The sequence below is a fragment of the Cibotium barometz genome, chromosome 41, assembly GCF_041138505.1.
Source record: "Cibotium barometz isolate CiBa-2024 chromosome 41, ASM4113850v1, whole genome shotgun sequence".
NCBI lineage: Eukaryota > Viridiplantae > Streptophyta > Polypodiopsida > Cyatheales > Cibotiaceae > Cibotium > Cibotium barometz.
Window position 1 is genome coordinate 4295533 of NC_141086.1, and position 16600 is coordinate 4312132.

The window sequence follows — 16600 nt, forward strand, 5'->3', positions numbered from 1 at the left end:
GTGTATGAGGGCTCATGTTGCTGAAACAAGGAGAGCATGAATGAAAATAAAACATGCATTAGTGATAAACAGATGCACACCTCTTTTTTTAGCCTGAAGGATGATCCCTGAATCCCTAGTGTGCATCGCCCCACCGTAATGGAAGCTTCAAACTTTTCAGCCGAGCATGTAGAATAGACTAACGTGCATCCGTCTTCTCCAAACTCTACATGCCATGCATAGTTTTTTGCACCTTAAAAGGCAAGAGATGGTGTCATAGTTGCCAAAGCTTCAGCCCCCTATCAAACATGTATGTGAGGGGTGAATTTTGGGCAAGATGTGTTGGAATTAGGGTTGCAGGAAAGCACACAAAGCTTGAAGAAGAAAAAGCAAGAATGCACACAACACACAATGTATTAGATTGTGTCAATGTACAAAAGATAAGTTAGCCCTAGAAGGATGGGCGTATATACAAGCCGGGGGAAAAAACCTCCTAAAGAGGGAAAAAGTGCCCCGACGGTCCTAAGTGTGTTCACACACATCACTGCCTATATATATGGCAACAAATCCCCCCTGGGAGTGATGGTGTGAACGAGAGCTGGCACTCATGTATAGGGGAGTGCCATGCCCGAAGTAGATCAATCCACAAAGGGGAGCAAGCCCAAAGCTTTGCGGAAAGCTTCGAACTTCTCATGAGGAAGCGCCTTTGTGAAAAGATCGGCGAGGTTGTCCTGTGTTGGCACATAGGTCAAGCTGATCTCTCTTGCTGAGAGTCTCTCCCTGACATAGTGATAATGCACCTCAATGTGCTTTGTGCGAGCATGAAAAACTGAGTTTCTCGCAACTGCCAATGCGCTCTGACTGTCAGTGAAGATAGAGGTGGCAGACTCCTGTCCAACACCCAAGTCAGCCATAAGTCGTCTGAGCCACACACACTCAACCGTAGCTGTGAAATCTGCCCTGTACTCAGCTTCACAACTAGAAGTGGCCACAGTAGGTTGCTTCTTGCTCAACCAAGATATGCATGAGCTACTGAGCATGAAACAAAAACCACTTGTGGACACTCTTGTGTCATAGAGCAACCAGCCCAATCTGAGTCCGAAAAAGCATGTAAATCTGGCCGCAACGATCCCCCCTTGGGATAAAACAACCCAAGATGTATGGTGCGACTCAAGTAGCGAAAGATGCATTTAACTGCCTTCCAGTGCTGAGACCCTGGGCTATGCATAAACCTGCTCACCTGTGAGACTGCAAACTGAATGTCCGGCCTCGTAATGCATACATAAATGAGGCAACCAACAGCTGTCTGATAGAGTGTGACATCAAAGTGATCTCCAACATCATGAAGACTCAACTTCAAACCTGTCTCCATTGGAGTAGCAATAGGCTTGCAGTCTTCAAGGCCAAATCTTCGCAACAATGTCTCAATATACTTTGTCTGACACAAAGCAATACCTCCATCACACTGCTTAAATTGTATCCCCAAATAATGATGCAAATGCCCCAAATCTGACATCTCAAAAGAGGCATTCAAATCAGTCTTAAAATCAGCAATATGACTCTCATTTGGTCCTGTGAGTAGCATGTCATCGACATAGAGAGCAATGATTAGATGTACACCATCCACACGTTTAACATACAAAGTGCTTTCTGTTGGACTATTCTGAAACCCATGTGCAGTCAAATATGCATGTATCTTTTCATACCAAGCTCGTGGAGCTTGCTTTAAACCATATAAAGCCTTTTTCAACCTGCACACTTTGATTTCCTGCCCTCTTTGAACAAAACCACGAGGCTGCGATACATACACCTCCTCATGCAAATCTCCATTCAAGAACGCAGTCTTTATGTCCAGATGATGTACATTCCAACCATTATGAGCTACCAATGCACAAATGCTACGAATGGTAGTCATACGACAAGTGGGAGCAAAGGTCTCATCAAAATCAATGCCCTTTTCTTGAGCATAACCCTTTGCAACAAGTCTAGCCTTATAGCGATCAACACTGCCATCTGGCTTTCGTTTCAATTTAAAAACCCACTTACATCCAATGGCCTTTTTACCAATAGGCAAATCACACAAAGACCATGTACCATTCTTCATTATAGCATCATATTCACTTTGCATTGCAGCCAACCAATTTTCTGATTTTTGTGCCTTATCAAATGAAAGAGGTTCTTCCTCTTCACACATACTAGACACAGCCAAAGCATAACAATCTGATGCATAAGAGGCATACTGAAAACCTGAACGAGTACGACTAGATATAGGTACATCAATTTTACTATCATGCAAGGTTTGCACCAGCCATTTAGGCATACCTCTAGCCTGCTCATTTTCAGCCCTATCCTCAGAAATTACATCCTGTAAATCTGCATCAGAAATAGGCTAATCTATGATGTCGTTTGATATCTGCATAGGCTGAATATTTGCCTCATTAGGACTTACATTTGAATTCCCACCTGTAAACAGAGGCAACAATGTATCAAATACATCCCGTGAGCTCACACCTGTCTCTTTGGTACATGATAACAAAGGCTGCACAGCATCTTCCACAAAAACAACATCTCGACTAATCAAGATACGCTTTGACTGTGGATGATACAATTTGTAACCCTTGCTCTCAGCACTGTAACCAACAAAAATGCATTTGACAGCCTTATCATCCAATTTTTTGCATTGTTGCACAGGCACTAAAGCATAGGCCAAGCAACCAAAGACACGCAAGTGACCAATAGAAGGCTTTCTGCCATGCCAAGCTTCGTATGGAGTAATAGACTCCAAGGCCTTAGTGGGACACCTGTTGAGTACATATGCAGCACACATGACAGCCTCAAGCCAAAACGCATGTGGCAAAGCTTGGCTCTTGACCATACATCGTTGCCATCTCCATAAGTGACCTGTTCTTCCTCTCAGCAACACCATTTTGCTGAGGGGTATACGGCACTGTACATTGGTGTTTTATCCCACGACTAGCCAGAAATGCATCAAACTCTTTAGACATGTACTCCCCCCCTCGATCAGAACGGAGGGTGCCCACAGTACAACTGGATACATTTTCAACCATAAGCATAAACTGTTTGAAGCACAAAAACACTTCGGACTTTGCCTTCAGTGGATATACCCATGCATGCCTTGAGTAATCATCAATGAAAGTCACAAAGTACAAGTGTTTACTAAATGACGGAGTTTGCATAGGCCCACATACATCACTATGTACAAGCTGCAATTTGCGAGTGGCCCGCACAGAACCATCCTTTGGAAACGCAAAACGCTGCATTTTGCCCAAAATACAGCCTTCACAAACATGTTTCAATGGTGCCTCAAGAGGGGGCAATGAAGCAACCATATCAAATTTCTGCAAACGCAGCAAACTAGCAAAGTTCAGATGACCAAAACGAGCATGCCATAGTTTTGCATCTGAAACTGCCTTTTCATCAGAAACTGCATTTGCTGAATCTTCCACACACTTGTCATAAGAATTGAGCCTATACAGCCCACGAAACAAGGTGCCAGATACAATAATCGTATCACCAGAAGTCAAATCATGAACAGTACATCTGTCATCCACAAATTTGACTACAAGTCTAAGTCTAGCAAGCGCAGAGACAGACAATAGATTCTTCTTTATCCCTGGCACATACAAAGCATCTGAAAGTGTGAAAGCGCTGTCATTTGCAGCAGTAAGCATAATTTTACCAATGCCCTTCACTGGGTAAGAAGCATTATTGGCACATGTGACAGTATTCCCATTAGGGACAGCCTCAAGAGAAGTGAACATATCACGATGCGAGGTAATGTGCTTTGTAGCACCACTGTCAAAATACCATACATGAGAGTCAACAGAAACTGCCAAACATGCATCATGTACAGATGGGTCATACTGGCAATACACGCTAAATGCCCATTCTGTATCCTGCACAACATTTGCAGAATCTGCATTTGTAGAAGCATCCGCTATTGTGGCTGCATTTGACTCTTTCTTCTTTGCCTCTTTAGCCTTTAGCTTAGGGTAATTCTTAATGACATGATCATTTGCCTTACAATAGTTGCACCTGGTCTTTTTCTTGCCTTTATCAAGAGCCTTCTCAGACTTATTGTTGTTACCTGTGGAAGGAGAAGAAGTTGCAGGCCTACTAATAGGAGAAGAAACAGTGGAAGGGGCTGCCTTACCACTTCTTCTCTGCTGCTGGGCAGCAATAAATGCTTGATCAACTGCACGCTGCCTGGCCCTGTTTTGCCTGGACTGCGCTTCTTGCAAGAGCTTGTTGACTAAAGTATCATACTTGACAGCATCAGGTCTGTCCTCAGCAAGAAGTCTCCACGTGGAAGCAAAAGTCTGATATGTCTCAGGTAAAGCATCAAGAACAGTCCGCACAAGAGAATGATCAGGAATAATCTCACCTGCAAAAATCAACTGTTCTTTGAGATCTTTAATCTCAGCAAGAAAAACATTCATGCCATCATCTTCCTGCATAATCTTCAATTCTAGCTCTTTACGCAGGTAAGAGATTTTTGCCTCGTTACGACCTGCATACAAACCAGCTAGAATATCCCAAGCCTGTTTTGTTGTTTTAGCTGAACGAATATGTGGGGTGATGTTACGTTTGACAGAAAGTGCAATCAAGGCATGAGCCTACGCATCTTTACCATCCCAACGAGCTTGTTCAGCAGTGGGTAAAACAGCAGTAACAGTAGAGCTGCTAGATCTTACAACATCCTCAACAGATCCTACATCCACAGAACCTGGACGTACATCCATACCCTGCACAATGTTCCACATTCCTTTTGCAACCAAAACATGCTGCATCATGTATGCCCAAAGTGGGTAGTTGCTGTCTCCATCCAGTTTATCTTCAGCAGACAACATGCGAAATACATCATTGTTGTTATCAACCATGGCCACTGACTGAAACTGATGCAAAAGCTACCTGTAATGAAGCAAAGACTGAACAGAAGACAACTTGTGCTATGTAGCACGGTCCACAATAGAACACGTATGCCTATTTTGCAGAAAACTGCACTGTCGAAATTTCTGCAGAAAATGACGAAAACACTTGTGCAGAACTTAAAATGCAAAAACGGAGCCCGAAACGACCTCAGATGCAAATTCTGAGAACACAAAACCCTATGGGCTCGTTTGCAGAGTATAGGGACCTACAAGTGCTCGTTTGCAAAGTATAGGGACCTACAAGCGCTCGTGAAAACTCACCTCAATCAGAGAACGTGAGTCGGAGGGTGCTGGCGGCGTAGTCCTAGGAGCCGATGCCTGCTCTGATACCAATTGTTGGAATTAGGGTTGCAGGAAAGCACACAAAGCTTGAAGAAGAAGAAGCAAGAATGCACACAACACACAATGTATTAGATTGTGTCAATGTACAAAAGATAAGTTAGCCCTAGAAGGATAGGCGTATATACAAGCCGGGGGAAAAAACCTCCTAAAGAGGGAAAAAGTGCCCCGGCGGTCCTAAGTGTGTTCACACACATCACTGCCTATATATATGGCAACAAGATGTAACATGCATCATTCCTGAAAGATGGATTAATTAGGGATCTTCAAAAATTATAGCTTATACATAGTTATGTATATGGTCATATGAGGATACTATTGATCGGGGGATATCTCTACTTTGTGACTTTTATTGATGACTACTCTATGCACACTTGGGTGTGTATTTTTGTTGAAAGCAAAGTCATAGGTTTTTACCTACTTTAGACACTTTGTTTCTATGGCTAAAATATGTTTAAATATAAATTTGGCACCCTTCGTAAAGTTTGAGGAGGGGAGTATATGTCAAAGGAATTTCATGTATATATGGCTAAAAGAGTCATAAAACATCAATGCACAATGCCTTACACACTTCACTTAAAAAGTGGTGTGGCACATATCTCTCATGGAGATGGTACGCTGCATAGTTAAAGGTCAGGATATGCCTTATGTTATTTAGTTGGAGGTGGTTATGTGTGCCACTTATGTGTGAAATAGATGTCCCACCAAGGCCTTGGAAACAGTTATTCCTTGTGAACCTTGGAATGGCAAGAAGCCCTTTGTGGCTCATTTTCATGTCTTTGGTTGTCTTTCTTATACTATTATGCTTGAGCAACAACACAATAAGCCACATGATAAGGTGGTAAAATGCATTTTTGTGGGATATAGCTCAAAAAGTAAAGGGAATAGACTCAAAAAGCAAAGGGATACATTTTTGTGGGATTACAACTCAAAAAGCAAAGGGTATAGACTCAAAAAGCAAAGGGATACATTTTTATGGGATACAGCTCAAAAAGAAAAGGGTATAGACTCTACCATCCGCTAATTTTGGTGAGTAGAGATGTTAACTTTGTTGAGAACTCGGTTTAACCCATGCTTTTATGAAAAAAACAACAAAATGTATACTCACAAGACATCTTTAATACACTCCTATCTTTGTACAATGCCTTAATTACCATATTTGGAGCAAATGAATGCTCAACAAGGTGTTGCAAATCAACCCATATCGGTTGAAAATCGGCTCAAATTTCAACCCCCCATAGATCAAGGTTAAATTACATGTTTCATTTGAGATGACAGATTTGGAGTTATTACATTATTATGTTTATGTACTGTGATGATGGTATTGTGATGTTACAATCAAAGTACATATAGAGGCTACTTACACGGTTGGGTCTTGAAGACTATAAGCTAGTTGCTACACTAGTAGAGCAGGTGCTAGTCTTAGTCTTGAGGATGCTCGTGAACCATTTGATACATCACTTTATCAGCAGGATGTTAGATGCCTTATCTATGTAATACGAGGCTAGACATTTAACTTGGGGTCTCCTAGTTGAGCAACTTTATGCACAGTCCCAGAAGTAAGAATTGGCAGGTTGCCAAGCGAGTATACTTACAGGGCACTTATTCCTTTGACTTATTCTATGTTAAGAAGGGGGGTGATATTGAGCTACATGCTTTCGATATTATGACATGCGATTGGCCACTAGAGTGGCTTTTCAGGGGACTTTTTTCCTCTTTAGGAGGTTTTTCCCCCTCAGTGTATGTACACACTACGAGTATGTGTAAGTGACCTTATCATGTCACTTCACTTGTACTTTACTTGTTCTCATCAATACACTTCATTTGTACTTTACTCATTCTTATCAATCCACTTTGATTCTATTTCTCTATCCTTGTTGCTACATCTATGTGTTTGTTGCTACCTTGATCTCTACTCCAGCATATGGACCAAATGATGGATCATCACTTCATTAAGGAGATGACCTCCTTGTCCCTGAATAATTCAATGGGACACCCAAATATACTCATTATCATTTCATTAAGAAATTTGGCAACAAGATTTATTATTTCTAGGAGCACGAGCTTCCAGCCACTTAGTGTACTAATCTACGAGAAGATAACCACACAATTCTTTGTTTGTTCATAGCTTAACTTCTCCATCCATGATCATGTCATAATTTCTCCATCCATGATCATGTCATAACTTCTCCATCCATGATCATATCATAACTTCTCCATCCATCAATTGTGCATGATCCTATCATGCACAAATGATGTTGTGTCTTAATTTCCTTTCTACGAGCATGGAATATTGGGTTCTTTGTGATTGCCAAAGCAAGATGCCTTCATCCTCTATATAAGAAAGGGTCACTATGGGTTGTATTTCAACACTTACGTCCTTGCCTTCCAATGCTTCCCTTGAGGCTGATAATACATATTTCACATGTTATGCGTATCGGGATTGCTCAGGTATCCATTACCTCAGAGTATCAGACTAGAGCATGGCAAAGCAAAGAATATCCCATAGGAGAAGAGGATATGCATAGTGTATGCAACATGGGAGATGTAGAGGATGAGGTCCATTATTTGTTTAGTTGTTTGGCTTACTATGAGATACGGGGAAGATTCCGTAGGCTTTTCCAAGGGGGATTTGCCGCATAGCAGGACCAAATAGGGTGGGGGATAGTAGGAGTGAGAGTGTTTGGTGTGTGAGCATTGGGGGGGCATGTGCTGAGAAAAGATTGGAGGTTCATCTTTGGAAAACCCCAGGTTGAACTTAGCATCTTCAATTAATTAATGCATTATAAAGATAGTTTGGTGGTTTATAGGTGTCTAATGCTTTAATTCATTAATAAAGATAGTTTGGTGGTTTATGGGTGGTACAATGAGTCTAATGGTTTAATCCATTAATAACGAGGGATTTTTTTTTGTTACTAGTAAAAAATATATTTTTAATGGGATTTATAATTAATAATAGATCCTTTTACTATTAAAAAAATCATAATACTTAGAGAACCTATCTGGTGTAAACAAATAACTTGTAATAACTTGTAATAGCTTGTTAAAAAATAACAAAAAATTAATTGGAGCTAATTTTTTGTTACTAGTACGAGAGAGAGAGAGAGAGAGAGAGAGAGAGAGAGAGAGAGAGAGAGAGAGCGAGAGAGAGAGAGAGAGAGAGGCAAGTACACTTTCACTCCATGGGTCATGTGCACGACAGGAGAGGTGGAGATGGAGATATAAGCTTTTTTGCTCTCACTATCACTATGCTAGCCTAAGAACAAATGTGAGTTAACATTAGTGACGATACTATTTTTGAAGTTAGTTTTTGTTTTAAAGGCCATAATCTATTTTTGGAGTATGCTACGCCAAGCTAATATAGTATTTGAGAGAATATTCTCGCTGGTAAATTAATGGATTAAAATCACACCACTTATAAATTTATTAAGATGAGTAACCTTATCCGTCTTTGTGACGAGTAGGAGCCTACCCCCCCCCTCGAACCTCCAAAGTCTTACCATGCTGCCACGTAGCAGCCCATGAAACTCGTCTTTTATATATTCTAGTGTATCGACACGTGCTTCGCATGTCTCCTCAAACCTCCAAATTCAAATTCTACCCCAACCTCCTCGAACCTCTTCCTGCTCTTCCCAAATCTCCAAATTCTTGCCAAATGGCAGCTTTATGGAACTCTTTCTTTACCTTGGGTAGCCTAACGCCCTTGCACAAAAGCAAGCAAGTGTGTTAGGCCACGTGGACTCTAAAAAAACTGGATGGATGGCCATGTGGACGCTAAAAAAATTGGACGCTCTTTTTTCAGATCGGTTCGAGTTTCATTGGGGAAGGTGAGAGAGAGGAAGACACCACCAGTTTTCGGCACCCTAACACTAATTTCTGAAGCAAAAGCTTACCTTGAAGGTTGATTTCTCTCTCCTGCACAGCGTTGAAGTACTGGGGGAGCGCACAATAAGGTCAGCTGTCAAGCGCACCAAGAAGCCAATTAGAAGAGGGGGGAGGGATGGAGAAGAAACGAAGGGGCTCGGATTGCTGCCTGCACTGCATTGGAGGAGACTAGGAACATGTGGCTCGGGCTCACATAGGAGAACCACAAGAACAACGTGCTGGTGGTACAGATGCTTTGGAACAACATCATGGAGTCCAGCCTCATGGTCACCACCATGACCGCTCTCTTCACGGCTGCACTGGCCACTTACTTCACTTTCGCCCGCCACCAGCGGCGGTAGCTTCAAGCAGCTGCCTAGTGTAGGTCATGATACTGCTGACGGCGGCCACCTCAAGTCCACCAGCTTAACATATGTGGTGTCGAGGTGATGCAGCACCATCAAGTGCGTGGCCATGCTAGTGTGCTTCATAGTGTCGTTTGTGTGCCACATGCAATCCATCCGCTTCCTCAACCAGGTGGTGAACATCCGACCATCGGCAGTACTAGTACCTTCGGTCGAAACTCTCGCTGACATGTTGGAGAATGGAGTCCTCCTCCACACCGTGGGCTATGGCTTGCTGTAAGCTCTACATCTCTGCTGAGAGTAGAAATGAGCAAGCATTGGGCACCATAGCCGGAGTAGCAAATCTCTCATTAGTGGAGTCACTTGGGAGCTCTGAATAGGAGAATCATTTAGGAGAATTCAGTTTTTTAGTGGTGAGGGCAAGGCATCGTGATGCTATGTTGGGAGGAGCGAGCTGGTAGGAGGCTGGTCACCTACAAAACTGTGTTGGTTCACAAGAAAGACAAGAAGAGGAAATTGGATGGGAAGAAGAAGAAGAGGGCGTTCATTGAGCATGACGCCTAGATCAGATGGGAGGCGGAGGTGCTGGATAGGTTGAGAGGCCAGCCGGGTATCGTTCCACTAGAGAAGGCATTGGAGGGTGAGGACGGTTGTATCCACCTACTTACGACATATTGCGAGGGAGGCGACTTCCTGCTTCGCCACCGAATGCAACCTCAATGAGAGCAAAAACGAGCAAGCATTGGGCACATAGCCGGAGTAGCGAATCTCTCATTAGTGGAGTCATTTGGGAGCTCTGAATAGGAGAATCATTTGGGAGAATTCAATTTTTTCCTTAGTGGTGAGGGCAAGGCATCGTGATGTTGTGTTGGGAGCGGGCTAGTAGGAGGTTGGTCACCTACAAAACTGTGTTGGTTCACAAGAAAGACAAGAAGAGGAAATTGGATGGGAATAAGAAGAAGAAGAGGGAGTTCATTGAGCATGACGCCTAGATCAGATGGGAGACAGAGGTGCTGGACCCTCTCTTGGCTTTGTGTTGGTGGCAAGGTGTAATGTGAGCTCTTCTTTAGATCTGGTTAATAACCTCATAATGATTGCACACTCGAGGACGAAGAAGTTCATGGAAGCCCTAGCTGCCAGAGCCGATGTGAGCATGATAGGGCAGTTTGGTGTAGGCTTTTACTCTGCTTATCTTATGGCCGAGAAGGTTGTGGTCACGTCAAAGCACAATGATGATGAACAATACGAGCGTATAACGCATGGCCAGCATACACCAAACGTACTGGCCATGCGTTAGCTGCTTAGTATACACTCGTAGCATCCCTGATGATTGATTATCTTAGCATCTCTAATAAACACAACTACCTCATGCACAAGATGTCTTGGTGCATGAACGCAAGCAGGTACTCTCTGTGTGTCTCTGTCTGTCTGTTTGTCTCTCTCTCTCTCTCTCTCACACACACACACATCATGAAATTGACAACACACAAATGCAAGCAATCAAGAGGATAAGGGTACCCAAATATTCTAGTTATATAATTTGTATGGAGGTGGTTCAAGAAAGTTTAGGATAGGATTTGAATTTGGAAGTCTCAAAAGGACTGCCCGAGGGGTGCGCACTAGTAAGAAATGTAGAGACGATGTCAGCCATAGAATGTAGATCACTGTTTCACATCGATGTGAGAGCAAGTGAAAGGCCACCTTTGCCAGTGCCTGGAAGGCTTTTGCTAGGTCCTGTCAACCTCATGTGAAGCAGGGCCTCGTTGAATACAACCATGAGCACCACAACGAGCCTGCCTCACAGCATCAAGAAGAAGAAGAAGAAGAAGAAGAAGAAGAAGAAGAAGAAAGAAGCTAGTAGTAGACGAAGGAGAAGTTTTTTTCTGTGCTGTGGCCATGGCGATGGCATCAGTAACCACATCTTTGCAAGCTTTCTTTTGTTTGTGGGCAGCCCTCTTGGCGATTGCGGTGGTGCTACACAAGGTGCTCTCTGTTCTTCTATGGAGGCCTCTGCGTATTCAGAGAGCCCTGAGAGCCCAAGGCATCCGAGGGCCCCCTTACAGTGTCCTAGTGGGAAACATGCCGGAGTTCTCAGCCCTCATCAAGGCTGCCCGGGCCTCCCCCATGCCGCACATCACCCACCACCTCTTGCCCCGGGTTCTGCCCTTCTACACCACATGGTCTGTACAGTATGGTAAGTGTAGCCCCAATCAATTATATTTTAAACCTTTTTTTTTTTTGGAAATTATGTGCATTTCCTTCCTCCCTTCCTGCTTGTACCACAGGCAGTATTGTTTTTGGGTACATTTAAAAAAATTCCCAGTAATTTTGGCATACCTAGATGAAAAAATCACTGCCTCTGTTTACAGTCATTTTTTTTCCAGTGGGTTTTTTCTTATATTTAGATGGAAACATTGCTGCATTTGGTAAACAGGCAGCCCCTTCCTGTATTGGATGGGTTATCAACCCCAGCTCACTCTCCCGGACCCCGAGCATTGCAAAGAGGTGCTATCTAACAAGTTTGGGCACTACCCAAAACCTGAAGGCAGGCCTGACTTGCAGGATTTGTTTGCAAACGGGCTTGTGACCTTGGAGGGCGAAAAGTGGGCCCAACACCGGAGGATAGTCAGTCCTGCTTTTTTCTCCGAAAAGCTGAAGGTACATCACCCGGTGTCGTGATGCAGAGCTTTTGTGCCCTTACTTTTAGGCTCAGAATGATGTTATGATATTTTTCATTCTACAGGAAGACACATTTATTGATTTTATACTCTCAAGAGGGTTGACATGAGAATACTAATTGGCAGGCAAGGACTCCAACAATTGTGAACTTGGCAAGAGGCATGCTGGATACATGGCAATTACAGGTTCAAGAGGCAGATGGTTACAAGGAGCTTAATGCACATGAAGAGTTTAAAACCTTGACAGCTGACATCATTGCCCATACTGCATTTGGTAGCAGCTATGAGGAAGGGAAGCGAGTTTTTGAGCTGCAATACGAGCAACAAATCCTGTTTGAGAAGCTTTTGGGCTCGGTTTACATTCCAGGAAGCAGGTTCTTCTCAACATTCCTGCCAAGAATATGGTCATGTTTGTTTCATTTCTGATGACCTTTTTATTCTGCTGTTTTTTTGTGTATAACTTTGCCACGATTAAGTATACCATAGCATATATGAGTTTGCTTCAATTAAATAATAGTGTGTATGCGTTTGCTTCAAGTAAATCTTGGTGGACCATATGCTAAGATTAAAACCATAATCAACTCGGGTTACAATCAGATCACAATTGCAGTCGAGGACCAAGCTAAAACAGCATTTATCACGGAGTTTGGAGTGTTTGCCTTTCGCGTCATGGCCTTTGGATTGACGAGTGCACCTGCAACATTCTAACGATTGATAAACACGGCCTTTAAGGAATATCTAAGGGACTTCTGTGAAGCTTTCTTAGATGATCTTTGTGTTCATTCCTCTTGGGATGAGCACTTGATGTGTTTACGAAAAATATTTGAAAGGTGTAGATTATATCGCATCTCATTGAATCCTTTCAAATGCCAATTCTGGGTTAAACACAGAGTTATCTTTGGGCATATAGTGTCCAAAAATAGGATTTCCACTGACGAGAGTAAAATCAAGGTCATTCTGGAATTACCCCCACACCCACCAACTATATGTGAGCTCCCAAGTACAAGATCTATAGCTTGTGTGACACCATGTACCACCCCCGAGTGGCCCCAAATGAGTCCACATCAACTCTTATAGAGAGTTCTTCACCTCTCCCCCATCCACTTTCACAAGTTATAACCTTAGACACAATTGAACCATACAAGAGCAAAACACCAAAAAATTGTGCTCCCCCACCCACCATCATCACTTTTTCAACACTTCTCATTGGTGACGAGTTTTCCTTTCGTCAGTGCATGCTAGGGCCTATGTCCGGAACTCATGGCTTGAACGGACCACCCTTATGTCTCGGGTCCACGACCTTGATCACTTTTATCGGCTCAAGACAACGTTACACCATAGGTAGAAGTAAGAGTGAGGATCCATACTCATGCACATCTTAAACATATGCTCAGATTCTCCATCATAGAGAGATGCCTTTTCCATGCTTGCTTGAATTATATTGACATCATGATTGGTTTCATTTTTCTTTTTTCAACCAATCTCTAACAAAGTGTCCCCACTTCTCCATAGTAGTGACAACACTTTCCTTTTGTCTTTTGCATGTTCTTGTGGAAATATGCCATCTCTGAAGGCGATAAAGAAGACTCTCCCTTGATCCTTTTGTCCTTCTCCATAAGTGTTAAAACCCTAAAGATCTGTCTAGCTAATAACCATGTATAAACATGCATGAACCAGGCAGATATTCATCCACCCAACCACCCCTGAGCCCAAGGGTGCACACATAAATAAAATGAAGTATTACATATCTTACCTTAGTGTCCCATACCACCAAGAGATATAACTTCACTCTAACGGCACTTAGCTCTAGCTTGAAATGGCAAGAGAGTAGACACAATGCTCTACATAAGAGAACATCTCTTTGAGAGTGTCCTATGCCCTTATTATATAGGAGGGCTTTCAAGTGACTCTTGACTCTCCATTTTCATGTGTGACCCTTGGTTGCCTGACCCTAATCTCAACCCAAGGTTAGACCTAACCCTTACTCCACTAGAGCATGTTCCCAGTACAAATCTGTTCCCAAATGGGAAACGAGAGTCAAGATGGACAAAAGAGGAGGATGCACTTCTCCTCTAGCTGGCTGCTCTAGGAGAAGAAGGCTATCTCATACAATGGGGGGAGGGAGAAATAACCACACAGGTGTTCTATAGTGCCAAGTGGGCTCGCCATCTCTATCTAAAAGAAAGGGATTGTGCCGCCAGATCCCGAGGAAGGCCTACATAAAATGTTAAAACTCTAATGTCCCTAAGCATTTTATTCCCCTAACGCCTATACACTTTTTTCACTACCCAAAGTTTGTAATCTCCTACATAACCACATTAAAGTACATGTGCAAATTTTAAAGGGAGAAAGGTGAACAAGACAATCTCATTTTATTACTAAATAGGAAATGCCAAGGTACATGATTTGTAACAGGGGTATTACTTTCCGAAGGCCAAGTTAAATGTGATGTGGCCTTTCCTGACTGACCAACCCATGCTTTGCAGGCTTGTTTTAAACGGTGGTGTTGGCAAGTTGGGCTATAGTATTGTTAAGCTTGCTTCACAAAGAAGGATTTCTTGCAGGTTTATACCCACGGCAACCAATCGGCATCGTTGGAGATTGACTAAGCAGATCAAAACAACACTAGAAGAGATAATCTGCAAGCGTTTGGATTCTTCCAAAGTGGGCAGCAATGACCTGCATGGAAATGATTTATTGGGACTGATGATGTCTGCCTACAGGGAGGAATTGCAAGGAAGTCAGAAGAATCTCAAAATGAGTTTGCAAGAAATCATTGATGAGTGCAAAACGTTCTTCTTTGCTGGTCATGAGACGACATCCTCATTGCTGACGTGGACAGTTATGCTTCTTGCCGTTCATCCAGAATGGCAAGACCGGGCTCGAGAAGAAGTCCTCAACCTTTTTGGCACTTCCCATCCAGATGCAGAAGCTTTGAACCAGTTGAAAATTGTGAGTTTCAACAAGCCTTACTGTTATTTGCGTGCCTGCCCGAGAGAGAGATTGTGTGCGCATGTGTACGTGTATGCGTGGGTGGGTGGGAGTGGGTATATGTGCATGTGCTTTTTTTTTGGGGGGGGGGGGGGGGGGGATGCAGGTGTGTGTGTATGCTAACACCTGAAACAACTATGCTAGGTTGGGATGATTTGGTACGAATCATTGCGATTGTACCCCCCAGCCATAGCGATTATAAGAAAGGCATCAAAGGATATGAAACTTGGTGATACTTTAATACCAGGGGGTATGACCTTTTTGGTTCCCATTCTTCCATTGCATGTTGATCCCACATTTTGGGGCCCAGACGCCCATGATTTCAATCCTCAGCGCTTTGCAGATGGTGTTTTGAAGGCATGCAAACATCCAATGGCTTATCTACCTTTTTCAACGGGCCCTCGGAACTGTGTGGGCCAAAACTTTGCTATGATGGAGTCGAAGATTGTCCTTTGCATGGTCTTACAACGATTTCGGTTCAGTATTTCCCCTGGGTACAAGCACTCCCCAATTGCTATGCTAACTTTGCAACCTGAACACGGAATGCATATCCTTCTGGAAACATGTTGATATGTGGCCAAGGATATGTAGACATGAAGATATTGTGCTTCCATGCATCCCATGTTGCACTTACTGACCTGGACAACAAGCTGGTGGTATGGGGGATATAAACCATATGCACGTGGAGTTGACTCGACTCGTAGGTGACACAATAACTTAGCTTCAGGCTTTAAGAAGTAAATACTTTGGTCTTATTATTGCCATGTCCTTTGCAATGTTGTTGCCAACCGCACTTACTGCAAATGATCATGTCTATGCAATCATGCAGGTCCTAGCAGTCAATACTAAAGGAGTTCAAAATATGCATGCATGCTACGAGGTACAACAATGCTTTAAAATTTACAATGTTATTTTGAAAGAATTAAAAAGCTTAACAACTTTAGAGCACATTGGACTAGCACATTGCACATTGATATGGACTACCGCCAATGGATACTGAAAAGATCTTTGATAAGTGTGAAAGAAGCTTTGCAGAGAGAGGTTTTTTTGTTTAAAGATAAGTGCACCCAACACCATAGTGCTTCGTCTAAACCATAAGTTGTTTCTTCCTACTTCAAAGGGCTCTCATGACATTGCAGGTAAACATACAATGTAGGTGATGGATTAAAAATCTGATTTTATCTTTAGAATATGTTACTATATAGTGATTCTAGTGATTCATTGGCATGGACAACAGATTCTAGTGATTCTGGCATGGACAACATTGGGGTGAATTACTTAAGTACAAAACAATCTAAAACCTGGTTTATGTTTATGGGTGAGCCAATAATTTTAGTATATAAAGTTTTTTTTTTTGGTATTACTAATAACATGAAAAAAAGCAACACAAAGTAGAAGCATTGCAGAATTAAAAAAAACCAAAAAGCAAAGC

The 16600-nt window shown here is 42.7% G+C and overlaps 1 protein-coding gene across 3 annotated transcripts; it reads left to right on the forward strand.

The window, feature by feature from the left end:
- The first annotated feature begins 11081 nt into the window (after window positions 1-11081).
- LOC147614614 (cytochrome P450 CYP72A616-like) lies at window positions 11082-16341 on the forward strand. 3 transcript variants are annotated; one of them, XM_086779887.1, is made up of 6 exons: window positions 11082-11693; window positions 11934-12157; window positions 12304-12551; window positions 14664-15129; window positions 15313-15418; window positions 15512-16341. In XM_086779887.1, exons 1-6 carry the CDS (start codon window positions 11396-11398, stop codon window positions 15736-15738), a joined length of 1569 nt encoding a protein of 522 aa, XP_086636013.1. In that variant the 5' UTR covers window positions 11082-11395; the 3' UTR covers window positions 15739-16341. The 3 variants fall into 3 exon arrangements, with proteins under 3 accessions (XP_086636013.1, XP_086636011.1, XP_086636012.1); XM_086779885.1 differs by having other exon boundaries at window positions 11084-11693; window positions 15313-16341; XM_086779886.1 differs by having other exon boundaries at window positions 11086-11693; window positions 14742-15129; window positions 15313-16341.
- Window positions 16342-16600: the final 259 nt, after the last annotated feature.